The 14,092-nt window shown below is 38.4% G+C and overlaps 2 protein-coding genes across 2 annotated transcripts; both read right to left on the reverse strand.

Moving 5' to 3' along the window:
• Nucleotides 1-1,620: 1,620 nt before the first annotated feature.
• On the reverse strand, nt 1,621-4,216 carry LOC137180364 (E3 ubiquitin-protein ligase TRIM39-like). The gene has a single exon (XM_067585691.1). It carries the CDS (start codon nt 4,214-4,216, stop codon nt 2,573-2,575), a length of 1,644 nt encoding a protein of 547 aa, XP_067441792.1. The 3' UTR covers nt 1,621-2,572.
• A 6,172-nt stretch (nt 4,217-10,388) lies between these two features.
• LOC137180365 (E3 ubiquitin-protein ligase TRIM21-like) lies at nt 10,389-13,231 on the reverse strand. The gene has a single exon (XM_067585692.1). The coding sequence runs from the start codon at nt 12,722-12,724 to the stop codon at nt 11,078-11,080; it is 1,647 nt and encodes a 548-aa protein (XP_067441793.1). The 5' UTR covers nt 12,725-13,231; the 3' UTR covers nt 10,389-11,077.
• Between the last annotated feature and the right edge of the window lie 861 nt (nt 13,232-14,092).

A 14,092-nucleotide genomic window follows, 5' to 3' on the forward strand; every position in this document is an offset into this window, starting at 1 on the left:
CACTGCTTCAATTTATGAAACAATCCAGTTGTTGGTCACATTGACAACTATTTTCCCAAAAAGGAGCCTCATGACAAAAACTGCAGACAAACAACCCGATCAAAACCTCTAAAGGTAAACCAGGAGTTCATGTTTTAGCGTGTGAGCGTCGGATCAGAATCTGCGGACCTGAAAAAAGGCACAAACAACTTTTTGGAGTTGACTTATCGCTTGCTGGTATTCGTATTCTCAATGACATGCTCCATTTTGTGGGATCATACATCCCTGGTCCTCTTTGTCTCAGCAGCTCTGGCCAATGCGAACGATCCTCAGTAGAGGCTTCACACAGAGAGCTGCCATCTGTGGAGAGCAGGACGCTGCCAAAGCAAACACACTTCACACACACACACATCAGAACAGACAGAGATACGTTCAAAACGTGTTTGTATAGCCTCAAAACACTCAGATATGCAGATAGATGTCAGCAACATAAGACGTTCACTGTCAAAGTAAAGTATAAGATGAAATAATATCATAAAATCTGCAAACAATCCTCCACTGATCCTCTTACTGTAGTGATTGGTTGGAGGATGGCAAGAGGATGCGGCTCTCATCACTGTAGTCGCCATTTTTTACGCCAAAGCACTTCAGTACAAAGTCAAGATATTGTGATATGTAGCACAACAAGCTAGTGAAGCTGTAAAATGGACTGTGTTCCTGCACATGCTCAGTGGTGTCTGCCTTACACAGAACTACTCTCCGGAGACTGAAAACGTGATGCTGTTATTCGTCTTTGGAGCCGTTTCTAAACAAACTAACGTGACCAAACTCTTCATAATGAAGGAACATGTCACTCAGTGCAGTGAAGTGGCTCACTGACGTGTTTTTAATAGTTTCTGGACAACAACGGTGGAATAAGATATATCAGGCTTTGATACACACACAATACTTGTTAGTAGATCAGTTCATTGTTGGTTTTGATCCAAACATGAGATACAGAAAATCATCAGACACATCCTTTAAATGCAGAAGATGGAACAAGCAGCTGTAAAGTAACTAATTATGTTTGCTATTGAGTAATTAGTAAATTAATGTGATTACTTCTTCATGTGTAAATAATCATATTCTTTATGTAATTGGCTGTTGTTGTGTGTTCATTCATGCTGCCACACGAGCTGCTGTGACTGTCTGTTTAAATGCTCCGACACCATCAGGCCTCCAAATATCAAGTTATCACAGTCTGACAGGATGCAGACTGTGTGTGTGTGTGTGTGTGTGTGTGTGTGTGTGTGTGTGTGTGTGTATGTGTGTGTGTGTGTGTGTGTGTTGTGGACGCTGTGCTGGAACAACAGCTACCCCTGCTGACGGACCGGACTCACTGCTGGTGTCCTCAGGCTGCTCTACCCATAATGCCACAGGGCTCAGTGCCTGTTTCAGTCTGTTTGTGTGTGTGCGGCTCAGTGTCAGTCAGACAGCAACATGTTTAACACTTTGACATGAATGAATGAGAGGAAACAACAGCTGCTGCAGGAACATGACTGGACACAAACATACCTGGAAACTACTGAATGAGGAAAAAGACCACAACAACAAATATACAGAGATACAAGAAATAAAGATTTATTTAAGGGTCACTTCCCCCAAATTTCAAGCAAACCTAATCAACCTGATCCAAGCATAACACTATAAGAAATACACAATTACAGAAAGAAATGAGAAAATCAAAAAATATATTAGGAAATTAACTACACATTTAAAAAACTGGTCCCATGGTTTATTTCAAAGTTGCAAAGAATATCAACACATATCTCACCATTGTTTATGTGTTTAATTAACTGAGTAGATGGACAACAGTTTCACAGAAACACATGTACAGTATCAGTATGTATTTAATTAACCTTCAACAACATACAGGCATTGAAGGACGGGTTCACAATTTTTAAAGTGTGTATTAAACCAGCAGTCAGGTGTCCATATGAACAGTGAAAGAGGTTTTCCTCGCTGTAATCATTCCTCCTGTTCATACTGGATATTAAAAGATCCATCAAATGTGTTTTCAATGGAAGTGATGGAGGCCAAAATCCACAGTGTGTCCACACAGTCATTTAAAAGTTGATGTGAAGCTTATATGAGGCTTCAGCAATCTGAGTTAGTCATAACCTCACATTTAAAAAGATGGAGCCTGAGAATGTTTGTTTGACAAATAATTTAAATGATTATCAATCAATCAATTCATTTCTGTTGTTCATTAAGCGTTTCAGCACTTATTACAGCCTGTAAAATATTGACACATATTCCGTGGAGTCATGGTCTCAGCTGAACTCTACAATGAAGCTTTATGACACTGTGAAATATTCACACTTTGTTTTCTGTGGTTTCACTTCAAACTGAAAGTTTTGTTTTTTTGGAAACTTTGTGTTTTTGACTAGAAATGAAACTAAAGTTCTGTGGATTTGATCAGATGTTTAAATAGAGATTTAATTTTAGATAGAAATCGTAGTTTGTGTTTTTCTCATAATAAACAAGAATGTGTTTGTTTATTTACTCTCTTCAAAAACAAAGACACATTTATGACATAAAACAGGTGATTACTCTACTCAGTTTGATTGACAGGACAGATGATCAGAGGGGCGGAGTTTTTACCACTTTTATTAAGAAAGGGACTGAAGAATGGGTAGAGTTTCTCAGTGAAGGAGCAGCCAGTAAAGGAGTAGATAAGAGCTGCAGCATCTACATCATAAAAGGAGACCAGACCCTCCTCATAATCCACAAACACCCCCACCTTCTGAGGCCGAGACTTCAGAGAGAGACGGACTGAAGGGTCATTACAAGCTGTGTACTCATTTCCATTTCTCATCACTATAGTCCAGTAACCATCCTGAGGCTGCAGTGTGATTTGTCCCTTCCTGTTGATGGACTCTCTGGCCACTCCTAAATCCCATTCAGTCTTCCCTTTAACCTGAACCTCAAAGTAAAATCTGCCTGAAGAGAAACTCTGCTTTCCTAACACACCAGGACAAAGAGAAAATCTCTCTGGGTTGTCTGGGAGATTCTTCTTCACATCACCATGATTTACTTGTTTTCCATCATCAGACAGGATGAGTTTAGGATGTGCTGTATCAGGATCAAGAGTCACATCCACTGCATACTGCTGGACCCTCTTCAGCTCAGCCTCAAACAGCTTCTTCACCTCTTTACTGAGCGTCTCCTCCAGCTGAGTCACAGCTCTCACCACAGTCCCCTCATATGATGGTGGACGGACGCTGACCTCTGTCCAGTCTTTGGTGGGTGGAGCAGCTTTCAGGGATGGGAAGTTTTGGAGGAGGTGGAGGTGGTCTTCAGAGCGTGAGAGCTGCTTCACCTCAGAGCTTCTCTTCTTCAGCTCAGAGATTTCCTGTTCCAGCTCTTTGATGAAGTCTTCAGCCTGTTTCTCTGTCGTTCTTTGCTTCTCTTCAATCGTCTCAATGAGCTCATTCAGGCTTCTCTCAACAGACTCCATCAGAGTGATGAAGACCTGAACACCTTCTGCTTTCTCTCTGTCTGCATCTTTCTTACTGAGGTCGACTGAGTGTTTGATCTCTTGAATCTTCAGTTGTCTCTTCTGGATCATCTGCTGAATTTCAGCCTCTGTCTTCCCCAGCTCTGCCTTCTTTCCTTCATATTCTTCTTTCAGAGGAACAACATCATGTGTCTTGTGGTCTAAAACAGAGCAGAGCATGCAGACACATGTCTGGTCGGTCTTACAGAACAGCTCCAGAGGTTTATCGTGCTTCATACACATCCTGTCTTCCAGGTTCTCCACAGGGTCCATCAGCTGATGTCTTTTCAGGGGTGAAGCTGTCAGATGAGGCTCCAGGTGAGTCTCACAGTAGGAGGTCAGACACACCAGACAGGACTTCAGGGCCTTCAGTTTGGTTCCAGTACAGACGTCACAGGGAACTTCTCCTGGTTTGGCAGCTTGTTGCTCTGAGCTGCTGCTGCTGGCTTTCTGTTGAGCTTCCTGTCTGAACTGAGAAACCATCTCAGAGATGAAAGTATTCACCTTCAACTTAGGTCTTGTGTTGAAAACCTTTTTACACATGGGACACAGGTACTGGACATTACTGTTCCAGTGTTCAGTGATGCAGTTTTTGCAGAAGTTGTGTCCACATGGTGTGGTGACTGGATCAGTGAACACATCCAGACAGATGGAGCACAGAAACTGATCTTCAGATCGCAGACAGCTAGCAGCAGACATATCTACACACTGAGTGTGAAAAACACAATTGAATTAAAATTAAATTTCAATTATTTTTTAAAAACTAATTAAGGATCATTACTGTTGTATTAAGTATAACATGTGTTAAGTAAAGTAATATTGAATTATATTTCTGTTATTGATCGGGTTGGGAACATGTGAACGGAGTCGTGAGCAACCGTGATCATTGAAGTCGTGCTGGCAGCTCAAACAGTTATCCACAAGGCTGCATGGTGAGTTTAAAATTGTTCTTTACTTTGATGACGTGTTTTATGTGAGCTGGTTTACACAAACACAGTAAGAGACTGTCATCTGCAGCTCTTTATCTAACAGCTCATTGTGGCTGTTTCTGCTTGTACTATTCTTCCATACAATCTTTAAAATGAACCACTGACAACATAACACAGAATATGTCCATATCTTGTTGTGTAGACCAACTGTTATTGAAGAATAGCACTGCTAACAAAGCTCTGCTAACTTGGTGACAAACACCTTTTATTACCTGCAGCTGCTTCACAATAAAAGCTGCTGCTTGTTGGTAGAAAGCTTTTAATGTGAAACAGCTACAGGAAATAGAATGCAGTGTGTCTGTAGGAAGTGATCAGTAAATAGTAATAAGACCAGGAAGGTTGGAGTGAAGCTGAACTCCAAACCACAGAGATTCAGTTACAAGTTACAAAAGTCCTGAGAACTGACACAGAGAGACTGTTTAAAAAACAATTAAAGTTGTTTCACTGAATCTGTGTAAAAACATCTTTAGTTATATTGTCACTAATTTCACAAGTGTCAGTATGAAATGAAAAGAGTGGAACTTCCTGTCTGCTGTGTTAAAGCTGGTTGTTGAAACATTAAATATGATCAGTTGTACTCACCAGTGTTTGGCAGAGACTCTGCTGTGTTGTTGAGAAAGACTTGATGAACTCAGTTTAATTTTTATTTGGACAGAAGTGGAGAGACTCGACTGCAGCTCTGCTGTCACTCTGACAAACTTATAGTTTCATTTCTGCAGAGTGACGTTGTAGCTCTATTGTCTTTCCAGTGTTGCTCCTCCTCTTACTGCAGCTCTGTTTGTGAGCTTAGTTCCTCCTTTTGATTTACAAGATTAATTACAGGCAGCCAGTTGTTTTTCCTGAAGTTTTCATGAAACTATTAACTTATTTTTTTCATTATCTTGAACTGAGTTTCCAGTTTACTTCATAAAATGAGGTGAAACACCGTTGACAACAACCAAAGGATCATTTTATTTTATCTCATGCAGATACGATTTCTATATTTTGCTTCATGTTCTACCTTATTTGTTCCTTTGCTGTAAAGCCAATTAGTTGTTTTGTGGTGAACCACCACAGTCCTGACAGGGATAAATGTAGAATCTATCATCTCTGTACTGAGTGATGCTTCACACTGCCAGCACTGTCCTTTGGGAGTTTGGGAGTTGTAGTGTGAACCCTGTTAGCCACAGAGCTAACGTCATGTCAGCAGCTCTGCTGTCAATCTGAGGTTTGGAACATTTAAAGAATTAAAAAGTGTTTGTTAGCAGGAGTTGGATGGTTTGAATCCTCAACCTGTTTTAGTAAATCTTGATGACTGTAATGATCTTCCCTGTTTAAGAAACTTTTATTGCAGTAACAGAAACCTTTTATTAGATAAAACTTTATTGTTCATCGGGGGGAAAATTCAAGTTACAGCAAGAAAATAGATGAAGTCCTATTTTAATAAAATAAATGAGACTGAAATAAGAAATTAAATTAGTTAAATTATTTATTAAAATAATCTACATACAATATATATTACAATACCTGAAACTGTATAAGTGAATGTGCAAATATTTAATCAGAAAGGATCCTGTAGTGTATAGGTATATACAGCTATATGCAAAAGTTTTGGCACCTTTTGATAAATAACATATTTTGGTGATTTTTAATTGAAGAGATGTAAACAGTCTGTAAACACAATAAAGGTTTTCAGGTAAAATATCAGCTAATAACTCAGAGTGTATAAATTCTTATTGTTAGTAGATCAGTTCATTGTTGGTTTGGATCCAAACATGAGATACAGAAAATCATCAGACACATCCTTTAAATGCAGAAGATGGAACAAGCAGCTGTAAAGTAACTAATTATGTTTGTTATTGAGTAATTAGTAAATTAATGTGATTACTTCTTCATGTGTAAATAATCATATTCTTTATGTGATTGGCTGTTGTTGTGTGTTCATTCATGCTGCCACACGAGCTGCTGTGACTGTCTGTTTAAATGCTCCGACACCATCAGGCCTCCAAATATCAAGTTATCACAGTCTGACAGGATGCAGACTGTGTGTGTGTGTGTGTGTGTGTGTGTGTGTGTGTGTGTGTGTTTTGTGGACGCTGGAACAACAGCTACCCCTGCTGACGGACTGGACTCACTGCTGGTCTACCCGTAATGCCACAGGGCTCAGTGCCTGTTTCAGTCTGTTTAACACTTTGATATGAATGAATGAGAGGAAACAACAGCTGCTGCAGGAACATGACTGGACACAAACATACCTGGAAACTACTGAATGAGGAAAAAGACCACAACAACAAATAAACAGAGATACAAGAAATAAAGATTTATTTAAAGGTCACTTCCCCCAAATTTCAAGCAAACCTAATCAACCGGATCCAAGCATAAGACACAACATTTTACTCTTGAAGCAACCTATACTATTATGATTATTTCTCAAAATATTAAAACTTTTTTTTTGTAAATATTTCTTTATTCTTGAACTTTTAGAACTTTTTTCTCACAATTGTACAACTTTTCTTTAAAATATTGAGAATTTGGACTCAGTATTTCTAAAATCGTAGCTACAGCCCTGTCTATACGAAATGCACAATTACAGATAGAAATGAGAAAATCAATAAATATATCAGAAACATTAATTATACATAAAAAAAAAACTGGTCCAGTGGTTTATTTCAAAGTTGCAAATGTAGGTATACAACCGCTTGTTCTTTAATTGTGTTAACTCAACTAAGGAGACCAGACCCATTTATAAAGTATTAATACTCCTACATTTATGGTGCCCCGTGTGAGGTCAAATCAAACCAACTGTCCCCTGCTGCCCAAAAATAAACAAACAACGTTAGCTGTAATGATAGCTGCTTAACAGTGCTAGAAACTCATCAGAAGTCTAGAAGATCATTTCAGGCCAAGTCAAGGTTTGTTTGTATTTACTGTGAGATAGGGATGAAAATAATAATCACAGTTATGATTTTCAATCTTTGTTTTAACAGACTTTAGCCGTTAGCACTAGCATTAGCCATTAGCCAGCTAGCATGAACTTATTAGCTATTATAACTGAACTGGTTATTTCACGTGTTAGCAACGGTCGCTGAGGATCATGGGTAGGCTAATGTAGCCGCTTCCGCTATCGTACAAAACTGACAAAAATACTTGATTTCTAAACCAAACTTGCGCGGTCTTTTGAATTTGCTTTTCTGGATTTTCATTGGGAAACTAAGAAGGAATAGATCACGTGATTTTGTTTTTCGTTTTTGGTTTAAAATGAAAAAAGGAAAAAACCATATGACTTCAGTTTTTGGTTTCAAACGCAAAAACGAATTGGCTGAATGTCCGCAGACCTGCTGGATATTCAATCCAAAAAGGAACAACGATAACAAATCAGCAAAAACCAACAACGGGCCGGGTTTGATTGGTTTTTCGTTATTTGATTCTGACACCAAAAACGTTTTTTTGTTTTTTGTTTTGAAACAAATAAGAGATTTACTGTTTTTTGGTTTTTGAATTATAAATGAATTACGAATTATCCGATGATACCTGGACCAGTCTTGTAGGGAATTCTTTTATTATTATATTATTTATGTGACTTTAGAGATAATAGAATCATATATATATTTTACACAGTAACTCAGAAAGAAATTGAAAATCACACACCTATTAGTGGGTTCTCTGAAATGAATCCACCTATACAATTTTCTGATTTTGATACAAGGAAACAAATCACTCTTTTTGACCTAAATTATACAAAATCAGACATGGTGAATCCAGCCAAGTCTATAATCTCAGAGCAGATGAATTCTTTGGAAGATTTAAGATTAATGATTGGAAAGCATGAAAATGGCATGACCACGTACCCTAACCAGCTGACAACTGCGTGAACTGACCACAGTAGGATTTGTGAAAATGAAAAGGCAACCACATATGTACTTAAGTGTATCAGTTGTTAGCATTGAAGAAAATTTGACTACAGATTTGACCCTGATGATGACTCAGATTATGATTATGATTGATGGAATAGAACAGTTGTTATTGCTTTGTGTGACTTTAATAAAGCCTATATTATTTTAGAATTTATATAAGACTAGTAAGGCAACCTAGAATAAACCCAAAGTAACCCTTCAAGTTTTGAATCTAATTAATGAGTTAATGAATGTTTGATAACCATGTATGTGTAAAAATCACCCAAGTGTTTAACTTTCATACTTTTAACTTTCAAAACAATCATATTTTAATAGTTAAATTAGAGAGGCAGTTGTGTTGAAAGAATTAAGTTTTTGAAGTAATTGAATGTAAAGATATAATGTTTGAAGAATTTGAGTTTAAAGTTTTCTTTTATTGTTAAACAATAGTCACATTGGATGCTTTCATATTATGAAGTAAGAGTTATGTTCAACTTATATTTAAATATGTTTCTGAAAGTAATCTAATCACAGAAGTGTTGCCTAACTTGAGTTCCTTTCACTATAGTATTAAACTTTATTTCAGTAGATGGTTTGAGATGTGTAAATAGTTTGAGAAAGTTGAATCAGTGAAGGTTGTATGCTTAGACATCATGAAGTGTTAATATGAAGGTTAATGTTTGTTTTAAGAAGAACTGACTTATTATGAAACATATGTAAACTGTTTAACCGTTATCAATCAGAAAATATCACAAAATGCTCGGACATTATGAAAAGAATGTATGTACAGCTAATGTGACATATTAGGCCACAGTGACTCTGTAGTGTGATTTTTGCATGTAAAAACTCAGAATTTGACTTCTACAAAATTCCTTTACTTCAGGAGACGCAGGCTGCAAAACACCAGCCACACCTAAAGCCCCTAGAACAAAGAAATTGAATATTCATCAATAATTCGGTGCAAACCCCTTTAGAACTCACCCAAACTCCTCCCGTTTTATCCTAACTTATAAAAACAGCCTATAAGAGATTCCTCTTTGAGCTGGCCTCCAAGAACTCAAGAAAATTCTCAAGATGTCTCTTTTATTTGTTTTTCAACCAAATATATCCGTATTTAATCTTTTATTGCAACAAGTTAATTTGACATTAGGTCTCGTATTTCCGCGTATAGTGATTTAATTTTGAAGTAAACATGTACAGTATTTTATTTTGAAGTAGACGCTGATGAACATTTGAGCGTAGTCAGACTAAACTTTGTTCGGTACTCAACTCAAGTCTCCACAACCAACCAAAGCCTGAATCCTCAACTTAATCTCCGGAAGAAGAAGAAGAAGAAGAAGAAGAAGAAGAAGAAGAAGAAGAAGAAGAAGAAGAAGAAGAAGAGGAGCCACAGCCCACAGCTAATCCAGGCTCTTTCACTGCAACACCGCTGCGTCAAACAACGCTGGACCTGCCAAGATGACGCCTCTACCACGACGACACACCTCAGCAGTGAGGCGTAACATGGTTTTGTGATCAAGGGTTGATGTGGAATAACGTTAAAATTAAAAGAATTTATTTGGAGAAGTTGAGTTAGTTTTCCCCTTAGCATTCCCCGATGCAACACGTTAAGCCTCGAGTCACGCACCTCAAGCCACTCTTGCTGAATAATTTTCTTTGTTATTTTTATTATTCATATACCTTATTTATTTATTTTATTTTATTTTATTTTTATATGTTATTTTCTGTATATTATCTTATGCTTTATCATGTATCCTCAAGACCTTTAGCTATTAATAAATGTCTTCATTTATCCTAAAAGTGTTTGGTTGTTTCTTTGAGCTGCAGTAAACAGAGATCACTGTTAGGGACAAGAACTTACGATTGTGAGACTTCAACGTCATTGATTAAATTAAAGTGAACAAAGGTTAGTGCTCTCTCCTGGCACTAACAAATCCTAACCAAAAAAGATGTGGTCCCCCCAATAACAAGGTCATTCATTAATAAAGTCATAATACTCTTACACAAAGAATATCAACACATATCTCACCATTGTTTACGTGTTTAATTTACTGAGTAGATGGACAACAGTTTCACAGAAATACACGTACAGTATCAGTATGTATTTAATTAACCTTTTTCAAGAACATACAGACATTAAAGGACAGGTTCACAGTTTTTCAAGTGTGTCTTAAACCAGCAGTCAGGTGTCCATATGAACAGTGAAAGAGGTTTTCCTCGCTGTAATCATTCCTCCTGTTCATACTGGATATTAAAAGATCCTTCAAATGTGTTTTCAATGGAAGTGATGGAGGCCAAAATCCACAGTGTGTCCACACAGTCATTAAAAAGTTGATGTGAAGCTTCTATTCAGCTTCAGCAGTCTGAGTTAGACTACTGAGTTTCTGAGTTTCCACATATTCTGTGGAGTCATGGTCTCAGCTGAACTCTACAATGAAGCTTTATGACACTGTGAAATATTCACACTTTGTTTTCTGTGGTTTCACTTCAAACTGAAAGTTTTGATTTTTTGGAAACTTTGTGTTTTTGACTAGAAATGAAACTAAAGTTCTGTGGATTTGATCAGATGTTTAAATAGAGATTTAATTTTAGATAGAAATCCTAGTTTGTGTTTTTTCTCATAATAAACAAGAATGTGTTTGTTTATTTACTCTCTTCAATAACAAAGACACATTTATGACATAAAACAGGTGATTACTCTACTCAGTTTGATTGACAGGACAGATGATCAGAGGGGCGGAGTTTTTACCACCATCATTAGGACCAGGACAGAAGTATGGGTAGAGTTTCTCAGTGAAGGAGCAGCCAGTAAAGGAGTAGATAAGAGCTGCAGCATCTACGTCATAAAAGGAGACCAGACCCTCCTCATAATCCACAAACACCCCCACCTTCTGAAGCTGAGACTTCAGAGAGAGACAGACTGGAGTGTTATTACCAGCTTTGTACTCATTTCCATTTCTCATCACTATAGTCCAGTAACCATTCTGAGGTCTCAGTGTGATTTCTCCCTTCCTGTTGATGGACTCTCTGGCCACTCCTAAATCCCATTCAGTCTTCCCTTTAACCTGAACCTCAAAGTAAAATCTGCCTGAAGAGAAACTCTGCTTTCCTAAAACATTAGCACAAAGAGAAAATCTCTTTGGGTTGTCTGGGAGATTCTTCTCCACATCACCACAGTTTACTTGTTTTCCATCATCAGACAGAATGAGATTAGGATGTGCTGTATCAGGATCAAGAGTCACATCCACTGCATACTGCTGGACCCTCTTCAGCTCGACCTCACCGAGCAGCTTCTTCATCTGTTTACTGAGCGTCTCCTCCAGCTGAGTCACAGCTCTCACCACAGTCCCCTCATATGTTGGTGGACGGACGCTGACCTCTGTCCAGTCTTTGGTGGGTGCAGCAGCTTTTAGGGATGGGAAGTTTTGGAGGAGGTGGAGGTGGTCTTCAGAGCGTGAGAGCTTCTCCACCTCAGAGCTTCTCTTCATCAGCTCAGAGATTTCCTGTTCCAGCTCTTTGATGAAGTCTTCAGCCTGTTTCTCTGTCGTTCTTTGCTTCTCTTCAATCGTCTCAATGAGCTCATTCAGGCTTCTCTCAACAGACTCCTTCAGAGCGGTGAAGACCTGAACACCTTCTGCTTTCTCTCTGTCTGCATCTTCCTTACTGAGGTCAACAGAGTGTTTGATCTCTTGAATCTTCAGTCGTCTCTTCTGGATCATCTGCTGAATTTCAGCCTCTGTCTTCCCCAGCTCTGCCTTCTTTCCTTCATATTCTTCTTTCAGAGGAACAACATCATGTGTCTTGTGGTCTAAAACAGAGCAGAGCATGCAGACACATGTCTGGTCGGTCTTACAGAACAGCTCAAGAGGATTATCGTGCTTCATACACATCCTGTCTTCCAGGTTCTCCACAGGGTCCATCAGCTGATGTCTTTTCAGACGTGAAGCTGTCAGATGAGGCTCCAGATGAGTCTCACAGTAGGAGGTCAGACACACCAGACAGGACTTCAGGGCCTTCAGTTTGGTTCCAGTACAGACGTCACAGGGAACTTCTCCTGGTTTGGCAGCTTGTTGCTCTGAGCTGCTGCTGCTGGCTTCCTGTTGAGCTTCCTGTCTGAACCGAGAAACCATCTCAGAGAATAAAGTATTCACCTTCAACTTAGGTCTTGTGTTGAAAACCTCTTTACAGATGGGACACAGGTACTGGTCATTACTGTTCCAGTGTTCAGTGATGCAGTTTTTGCAGAAGTTGTGTCCACATGATGTGGTGACTGGATCAGTGAACACATCCAGACAGATGGAGCACAGAAACTGATCTTTAGATCGCAGACAGCTGGCAGCAGACATATCTACACACTGAGTGTGAAAAACAAAAGACACAACTGAATTAAAATTAAATTTCAATGATTTGTTCAAAAAGAAATATGGATAATTACTGTTGTATTAAGTATAACGTGATATTAGGTAAAGTAATATTGAATTATATTTTCCTGTTATTGATCGGGATGGGAACACGTGAACGGAGTCGTGAGCAACCGTGATCATTGAAGTCGTGCTGGCAGCTCAAACAGTTATCCACAAGGCTGCATGGTGAGTTTAAAGTTGTTGTTTACTTTGATGACGTGTTTTATGTGAGCTGGTTTACACAAACACAGTAAGAGACTGTCATCTGCAGCTCTTTATCTAACAGCTCATTGTGGCTGTTTCTGCTTGTACTATTCTTCCATACAATCTTTAAAATGAACCACTGACAACATAACACAGAATATGTCCATATCTTGTTGTGTAGACCAACTGTTATTGAAGAATAGCACTGCTAACAAAGCTCTGCTAACTTGGTGACAAACACCTTTTATTACCTTCAGCTGCTTCACAATAAAAGCTGCTGCTTGTTGGTAGAAAGCTTTTAATGTGAAACAGCTACAGGAAATAGAATGCAGTGTGTCTGTAGGAAGTGATCAGTAAATAGTAATAAGACCAGGAAGGTTGGAGTGAAGCTGAACTCCAAACCACAGAGATTCAGTTACAAGTTACAAAAGTCCTGAGAACTGACACAGAGAGACTGTTTAAAAAACAATTAAAGTTGTTTCACTGAATCTGTGTAAAAACATCTTTAGTTATATTGTCACTAATTTCACAAGTGTCAGTATGAAATGAAAAGAGTGGAACTTCCTGTCTGCTGTGTTAAAGCTGGTTGTTGAAACATTAAATATGATCAGTTGTACTCACCAGTGTTTGGCAGAGACTCTGCTGTGTTGTTGAGAAAGACTTGATGAACTCGGTTTAATTTTTATTTGGACAGAAGTGGAGAGACTCGACTGCAGCTCTGCTGTCGCTCTGACAACCTTTCAGTTTCAGTTCTGCAGAGTGACGTTGCAGCTCTCTTCTCTTTCCAGTGTTGCTCCTCCTCTTACTGCAGCTGCGATTGGGATTTGTTTCCTCCTTCTGATTTACAGGATTATTGTGAAATATCATGGAGCAAAGGTGAGACTGTACCTGACAGGTGGGAGGAGTAAGACATGTGAAAAGATGTTGCTCAGCTTAATTATGTGTGTTGAAAGTTTGAGGTTTTTCACAACGTGATCAAAAATCAAATAAACCCTGATTTTAGATTTACTTTTGTCACAAGAGACTAAAATACAAACACTGAACTGTGCAGCCAGTTTTCATGTGACTATTAACTTCTTTTTCTCTTTATCTTGAACTGAGTTCAAC

This window comes from Thunnus thynnus, chromosome 3, assembly GCF_963924715.1.
Source record: "Thunnus thynnus chromosome 3, fThuThy2.1, whole genome shotgun sequence".
Taxonomy (NCBI): domain Eukaryota; kingdom Metazoa; phylum Chordata; class Actinopteri; order Scombriformes; family Scombridae; genus Thunnus; species Thunnus thynnus.